The sequence below is a fragment of the Carassius auratus genome, chromosome 32 (assembly GCF_003368295.1).
Source record: "Carassius auratus strain Wakin chromosome 32, ASM336829v1, whole genome shotgun sequence".
Lineage (NCBI taxonomy): Eukaryota > Metazoa > Chordata > Actinopteri > Cypriniformes > Cyprinidae > Carassius > Carassius auratus.
Window position 1 is genome coordinate 23,044,339 of NC_039274.1, and position 8,576 is coordinate 23,052,914.

At 39.1% G+C, this 8,576-nt stretch overlaps 1 protein-coding gene across 1 annotated transcript; it reads right to left on the reverse strand.

Moving 5' to 3' along the window:
• Positions 1-564: 564 nt before the first annotated feature.
• tmem176l.3b (transmembrane protein 176l.3b) lies at positions 565-8,096 on the reverse strand. Its single transcript, XM_026216016.1, has 7 exons — positions 7,917-8,096; positions 7,311-7,491; positions 6,298-6,411; positions 6,000-6,056; positions 5,767-5,892; positions 1,585-1,692; positions 565-1,473 (listed from the first exon to the last, which is right to left on the reverse strand). Exons 2-7 carry the CDS (start codon positions 7,482-7,484, stop codon positions 1,408-1,410), a joined length of 645 nt encoding a protein of 214 aa, XP_026071801.1. The 5' UTR covers positions 7,485-7,491; positions 7,917-8,096; the 3' UTR covers positions 565-1,407.
• Positions 8,097-8,576: the final 480 nt, after the last annotated feature.

Genomic DNA, 8,576 nt, shown 5'->3' on the forward strand with positions numbered 1-8,576 from the left:
TCCTCAGCTTTCATATCATCTCCCAGTCACACATACAGACAGGCACAATGACATAATGTCAGAAGAATTTCTTTAAATTAGAAATAGAATATTAATATGAAAAATATTATAATATAGTTTTCATAGTTTTCATGATAATAGAGTAAAGTAAATGGTTTCCTTAACTGGGAAACTGTTAACATCATGGAAATGTGTGTGTGTGTGTGTGTGTGTATATATATATATATATATATATATATATATATATATATATATATATATATATATATATATATATATATATATATATATATATATATATATATATATATATATACATACACCGAATTGATTTGTCCAGTTTGTGAAAGGAACATCAAGGCCAATGTTTCTGTGAGGTGACCTTGTGATAAACAGTCTTCTAAAAATATCCAAGTTTATTCTTTTTATTCTTTGGTGTTTTTTATTTAGTACAAAATGTATTGCAGATGAAATATTAAGGACAAAGTTATAGGTATAGGTTCAGAAAAGCAGTAAGCTATCTATTGTTTCTTTGATTTTTATACAAAACAAAGAGTGCTAGAGCATTTTTCTTTAGTAGTTTATTGAATACATTCTGCTAATATCACTTAGTTTCATTGTTTCTTGTATAAAATTCTACATATGAATAACCTATGACATTACTCTTACAAACCCTAAGAAACCCTCTCACTAACCTCCTCTTCAAAATCCTTTGAAAATGAATGAAACTATGGATATCAGGGTAAAATACGTATATGGTGTTCATTTGCTCAGTTATGCTTTCAGAAAACACATAGATGCTACAAGTAGCTAAACAAGTTCCACATCACTAGGTTGTTTTATTGCTATTTATGACAGCTGAAATGACTTTTGTTTGTTCAAGGTAAATTGTTTCTCTGCATAAACATGCATCACAGAATAAACAAGTTGTGTTGAGAAGAGGAAACCTATTGCATGATGCCAGATATGGTGTAAATAGTCAAGTAATCTGATTAAATATTTTTTATTTATTATTATCTTTTTGCCCAATATGCAGTAAATGCTCTGTATACAGTCTTCAGGCAATCTATTGCATCTAAGGCTAAGACTCCCTAAAAAAGCTTTGATGAAGGTAAATTCTGAGAAATTAAGACTTTAAGACTTTAAATGAACTGAACGTATAAAGAATTCAAACTCCGTGTTAAAAATGCATCAAAATGTAATTTTAATTCTAGTCATTATCTTCAAAAAGCAGCTGTAAAGGAAAAAAATAAAATAAAGTAATCAAGAACTAAAATAAACATGCACCATGATGATTGTGGAGGTGGAGATAGAGGATATTTGCTATTTCACAAGAGAGAATTTTTTTTCTATAATCACAAAACTAGTTCAATTAACAGTGTATATTCAATTTGTTACATTGTTCATCTAACATACATGACTGACAGTGGCGTCTTCTTTGAGTGGTTTGTAAAGTTGAGGGTCCTCCACAGACTGCAAAACCAAACAGAAACATTAGTGCACTGGTCAGCTTTCTGAAATCACCATGATTACTGTAGTTTATCTGTTTTAACTGTGCTAGTAATACTGCACCTTCGCACTTACATTTGTTTCACACAATTCTTTCAGAGTCAAGACAGAGAAACTGAGGGTCACACAGAGTTGAAGAGCTGAAAAGATCATCATAGTGATATCCAGTGTTTCACGGATCATCTAGAGATGGGAAATATCAGTATGTCATGAAATAAAAGCAATTTGAATTTCGACACCAGGGGCCTTATCTTGCACCCAGCGCAATTGACTTTGTACACCGACGCATGTGTCATTCCTATTTTGCACCTGCGCAAAGCGCGCTTTTCCCTCCACAGAAGCACGTCGCTAAACTAGTGAATGAACTTGCGCTCCATGGGCGGTTCAGCACAAAAAAGGAGGCGTGTTCCGGCGCAAACAATCCCTGGTGCTATTTTGCTGTTCCATTAATCAATTGCGCCACTGACCAGAAAAAACCTAGTCTAAAGTCAGTGGCGCGTTGCGCGTTGTTCATTATGCTATTTTAAGGGCGCATGCTTGACCATAATGTATAGCATGCACAACGCGCATACACTTTGCTCATGTAATCTACACAGATGCAACAGTTATTTTTGCATATCATAAATTGTTACACTAAAAAAAATATTCACACATGAGATGACGGAAATCATTGTGGTGTATTTTGGGTGGGTTTCTCCCATCCCCATACAACACAACTTCTCTGTCTTTCACTGCTCTTACAAGAACATCAGTCTCCTCGGCTGTGAACCGCTCCTGGCGTGCACCTGGTAAATACGCCATAATAATAGCAATCCATAATGGAACTTGCGCACCTGCTTTTAAAGGGAATGTTGGATGACGCTCTGATTGGTTTATTTCACGTTACGCCCAAACCACACCTATGAATAATGAAGCTACTTCAGACCAACCCATTTTAGATTTGCGCCGGGCGCAAGAGCCATTTATCCCGCCGGGAAAATAGCAACAGCGCCGAGACCCGCCCACAAAGTTACTTGACACTTGCGTTTCAGATCGTTAAAATAGGGCCCCAGGAGTCTCAAATCCAACCCCCCTCTTTTGTTCCACACGATTGAAACATACAATCTAGATACAGTAGTTTCAACTTTGTCCATTGTCTGCTCTATTTTTCTCCAGAAGTTATGATATAAAAATATATTTCTTCTCTTTTAAACTAAAGTTGTGGCTATCTCATAACCCTCTCACACAGGGTGTCTCAATTTGTAGTTGCTGTTCCATCTATTTAGTTTGGTTTTCTATTGTGAAACAACGGCCTTGGCCAGTGTTTGGCCACCAATGTTTTGCAATTATTGCATCCAGCTGCCGCTGATCACTGCGTGAGTATAAGAAGGCAGCAGGTGCAATGCATACCAGGTTTTCGCTGAGGAGCCGAGCCGGAGACCTGGCAGCTCAGCGGCGGTACAGCATCCATGGCGACGGGACGTGGCATCTCCGCTCCCTCCTTCAGGGAACGAGGGTTACCATAGAGTGAGCTCGCAACCTGAACGGGCAGGGCACACCCTGAACCTGGTAAGCCAGGCTTATGGGATCCACAATCCAGTGGGCCATCTTCTGCTTAGAGACGACATTCCCCTTCTGCCAGCCTCCATAACAGACAAAGAGCTGGTCTGAGGTCCTGAAGCTTTGTGTCCAGTCTACGTAGCATCTCAATACTCGGACGGGACAGAGCAAAGCCAGGGCTGGGTCTGCCTCCTCCAGGGGCAGCGCTTGCAGGTTCACCACTTGGTCTTTGAAGGGTGTAGTGGGAACCTTGAGCACGTAGCCAGGCCGGGGCCTCAGAATTACCTGGGAGTCAGCCGGCCCAAACTCTAGGCACAAATCGTCGACCAAAAAAGCATGCAGGTCCCCAATCCTCTTGATGGAGTCCAGTGCAAGCAAGAGCAAAATTTTCAATGAAAGAAACTTTAGCAACACTGAATGCAAAGACTCGAATGGGCCCTGCTGTAGTGATTTAAGCACTAGAGCCAGGTCCCAAGAGGGTATAGAGGGGGGCCGGGAAGGATTTAACCTCCACGTCCCGTCCAGGGAGTTTTCAAAGGTCTGGACGTGGGTGCCAAATGGTGCCCCGAATCTGAGTCAGTAGATCCTTCCTCAAATGAATTGGCCAAGGAGGGGCTGCCGCGAGGAGCACTAGCTCGGGGAACCATACTTGTGTAGGCTCCGTGGCCAGCTGTGTGCCAGTGCAGAACAACTGGCATTGAGAGGTCTCTGGAGAAGCAAACAGGTCTACCTGAGCGGCTCCGAACCGTCTCCAAATCAGCTGGACCGTCAGAGGATGGAGTCGCTATTCTCCTAGGAGCATTGCTCGAGACAGCTCGTTGGCTGTACGGTTGAGCAGGCCTGGAATGTGAACAGCACAAAGTGACCTCAGAGCCTTCCGACTCCAAAGGAGGAGGTGGTGGGAGCGAGTTGTGACATGCGACAGGGACACAGACCACCTTGTTGGTTGATGTACGCAAAGGTCGCTGTGTTGTCCATTCAGACCAGCACATGCTTGCCTCGTAAGAGACCTTTGAGATGGTTCAAGGCAAGGTGCACTGCTAACAACTCTAGGGAATTGATGTGCCACTGCAGCCGCGGGCCCGTCCAAACCCCTAAGACTGCATGCCTGTTGTACGTGGCCCCCCAGCCAGTGGTGGAGGCATCCGTGTAAACCATAGCATGCCTGGAGATCTGCTCTAGGGGCACCCCTGCCCGGAGAAATGCAAGATCTAACCACAGGATGAGGGTCTGGCGACAGGCCGGTGTAATTGGACCCAGTGAGTGCCAGCTTCCACGCTCAGCTCGGGACTCGGCCATAAAGCCAGTGCTGGAGCGGTCTCATATGTAACAGGCAGAGCGGTGTAAGTGCCACCGCAGCCGCCATATGCCCCAGGAGCCTCTGAAAAAGTTTCAGTGAGACCACTGTCCTGCTCTTGAACATATTCAAGCAGGCTAGCACCGACCGCGCACGTTCCTCTGTAAGGCGTGCTGTCTGTTCGGCCGAATCCAACTCCATACCGAGAAAAGAGATCCTCTGCCTCGGCAAAAGTTTGCTCTTTTCCCAGTTGACCTGAAGGCCCAACAGGCTCAGGTGACGGAGCACCAAATCCCTGTGCTTGCACAACTGATCCCGAGATTGGACTAGTATCAGACAATCATCTAGATAGTTGAGACCCTGCTCTCTGAGGAGACACGTGAGGCAGCGATCGTGACCATCACCCGTTGTCAGGTAACGACCGCACCCAGAAAAGCACGGGTGAACAAAGACTCACCTGTGAAGTTCTTTTAGAGAAATTTGCTCTTTAGGAAATGCTCTTTTAGTGCTGAGGCGCACAGGGGAATTGTCCGCTTGCAACACGACAGGGGTGCAATCTACTCGACACAGGAACGACTGCCGCTGAAGCGCCGTCTCGCAACACATGAAGCTTTCGAGAGCGTGCTGAACTCATAGTTCACAGCAGACACAGTTGATCAGAACGATACTAACGTTCGGCTCCGAAGCGAAACGCTGGTATGCATTGCACCTGCTGCCTTCTTATACTCACGCAGTGATCAGTGACAGCTGGATGCAATAATTGCATGCCAATGTGCATTGCCTCATTTAGTTTACACTCAAAGTAGATTGGTCTATCAAAGCGATATCCCATTTTGCGTCAGTCACCGATGTGGCATCGAGAGTGACCGACTGAAAGGAACTAATTAGTGTAAAACAAATTCAAAGTGCATATGCTACCTGAGCGTACAATGTATGTGCAGTTACAAAACAAAAATTTGGGGGTGAGTATAGGAGCTATTCTGGTGAGTGTGCAAGGACCCTTGCATACGCATAAAACCCGAAATATACATCATGCTTTAGATTAATCTTAGATAAACTAAACTATAAATTATATATATATAATTTGCCTAGCACTATACAATATATAAAAAATAAAAATAAAAAAAACATTTAATTTGAAAGCTGTTTGATAGATAATATCTAGATAAAATTCTGCACTTTTCCCCCCAAAAATGCATGTTTTGTTTTATATATTTTATTGTTAAAACCTAGGGCTATCAGTAAAATAATCTCAATTAATAAAAATGTGTCCAAAATAATATGAAAATCATTGGAAAAAAACATGGAATATGGAATTATAATTGAAAAATCAATATATATATAATAATTTATCTTGAAAGTGGCTCATTGGTCATTCATTTGGGACCTGTGTCATTTTAAAGTAAACAAAGAATAATTACCTTGTCATAGTTCTTTTCGTCATAGAGCATAAAAGCCTTAAAGCTCACTAAGTCCCATGCGTACAGTGCAAGGCCTATCATAGCCAGCACAGCACTGACTTTGTTCAACACTACAGTGACGAGCAGCTGTAATACACAAAATCAAAACACAATGAGATGGCATCTTAAAAAAAAAAAAAAAAAAAAAAAAAAATCTGAATGCAAACTACTGTTTTTGATTATTAAAGGCTTACCATAAAATAGCTGGGAAACCAAGCTGCAACAATAGACACCACTCCAACTACAAGGAACTAAAAGACAAAGCAAAGAAATAAAGGAATTCTTTACATTTGCAGATTGAAATAGATCGAAATAGATCAACAGATCACATAAAATGAATTAGGGTATCAAAACCAACATTCTAAAAGTAAATAAATAAATATATTCATATCATCAATATTGACATTCACTCTGATTGACATTATGGACTCACTCATTTTACAATTTAGAAACTTAAGAATAATAAGAATCAGAATGAAGCATGTTTCTTACCACACCACAAAGCCAGAATGGAGCATTAGACTCCATAATGTAATCGTGTATTCCAGAGCTCATAAATAAAATCCCTGTCATTAGATTGAGAAGTCCTACTATAATCTGCATAATCTACGGAACAAGAGAAGAATGTTGTTTATACACCACATTACATTTTATTGCATTTAACTGAATAATAGTTCAACCACATTATATCTTTACATTCACATTATATCTTGACCATTAAATGGACAGGGGTCAAGCTGTGTTAATATGGGCTGTGTGTGAAACTGAACTAAACGCAGATGTGAAGTATACCATTCCTTAATTTTAAAGGCATTTATTTATTTTTTTATTTTATTTTTTTAAATTAGTGTATCATAAGAATGATTTCGAAACTGAAATTTCAAGGTAAATACTTACAAACAGTTGCTTTGAAGACATTAGAAAGTTTTATGAAAAGAACAGACATATGCACGACTTTTAATTAATCATGGCTTAAATTTTGTTCTGTTTCAACTATCACATGACTTCTAAAGACATGCAATATATTAACATACAAATCATATGGACTATTTTATGGTGCAGGCAAAACCATAAAAACCAAAAAAAGGCATACATTGTTAACACAAATTGAAAATGTCAATTTAAAAAGAAGTGCAACCTCCTTTTTTGTACAAATACATAAAAATAGCATCGGATCAATGTCAATGCATTTGACAAGTCACCAGAAAAACACTTTTTTGACCATCATTTGATTAATATTATGGTTTAATGAGGTGGAATAGGCTACAGTAACCTCTTTTAAAGTATGAACAGATTTTAAAACATTAGGCTTCTAACATGACTTTGTAAATGGTCACAGTGAATGGAATCATTGTCTAATGCTAAAAAAAACCATCATTAATTCTCCTATGTTATGAGATATCTGTCAACTTCGACTGTCGGAATCTGCAGACTGCCCAGAAACATCATGGGCAAATTTCATGTAGTTTTATTTCAGTCTTTAGTTGTTTCCATGTGTATCTCACCCCAAGTGCCATATAGATGCCCATCATCTTCGCTTTCACATGCTGTGATACAGCACACACTGGACTCTGGCACAAAGAGCCCAGGATCTGACACACTATCGGCCATTTGCTTTTTGGGTTTGAGGTGTTGGTGATCACTGTCACCCCCTCGCCATGAGGCACTGCCAGAGACATCCTGCAACTGAGCAAAAATGATGTAATCATCACTGTTAGTAATAAGTTAATAAAATATTTAAACTCTAGAGAGAGAGAAAGAGAGAAAAAAAAAAGCATGGTCCAAAAGAGCACAACTAACAGATTTATGTTCTGAGAACTTTTAAAGAACGTTAGTGAATGTTCTGGAAACGTTCCCTGTTAGCTGGGAATTGTACACTTTAAATAGGCTATATGCAAATATGTTTCTAACATTTATTTCCTCCTCACACAACAAGTTACACCAAGTAGCACATTGTTGACTAACTTCTTTATCAACGGCATTAAAGTTTCACAAGTAGGTTAAAGTGCAAAAAAAGATTACACTTTTCTTCACCACTGACACAATTATTATTTACCTACATTTACACTAGCATGCATTTTACAGAGTGAATGTGAAAGAGTTAAACTCACCTTGTCCGTGATCGAGTCAGTAACAATATCAGTTACAAAGTTTCACACCCTTGTTTGTGTTAAATACTGAACTTTTTTTCTTTCTTTCTCGTCAATGACACTCCTTTCAGTTTCCTCGTAGGTCTATGTGGCAGAGGAATGGTGTTTGTCTAAACAACCCGCATTCTCTTAAGAGGAGAAGGAAGTTACGAGAATGAAAGTAGATGACTTGGACATTCACCTCCCACGAAAGAAAATATCGGACATAGGCAATTTGTTTAGCACTTTTGTAGTTTAATCTAAATACTTTAGAATGGCCTACTAATGTAACACAAAGGGTCCACCAAATATTAGACTTGGGTTGCCTCTTATTTTTATTTATTTATTATCATTGCTATTAGGGTTATTATTCTTATTCTTATTCTTATTTTTTATTAGTATTTAGTATTTGTATATTATTTATTATTAGCATCAGTTTTCCACAATATTAATTGAAGGAAAAGATGCAGGTAATCAGGAAAAAATAAAAAAATAATATATATATATATATATATATATATATATATATATATATATATATATATATATATATTTTTTTTTTTTTATTTTATTTTTTTTTTCCTGATTACCTGCATCTTTTCCTTCGATCGTTTGCGACAATAATACAATGGGCCCTATCTT

Excerpts from the sequence above, each read along its gene's own strand:
- tmem176l.3b (XM_026216016.1), bottom strand. The coding sequence starts at position 7,484 with ATGTCTCTGGCAGTGCCTCATGGCGAGGGGGTGACAGTGATCACCAAC. Across the intron at positions 6,057-6,297 it reads CATTCTGGCTTTGTGGTGTG|TTCCTTGTAGTTGGAGTGGT; the intron begins GTAAGAAACATG and ends TTTGTCTTTTAG. Across the intron at positions 1,693-5,766 it reads ACGAAAAGAACTATGACAAG|ATGATCCGTGAAACACTGGA; the intron begins GTAATTATTCTT and ends TCCCATCTCTAG.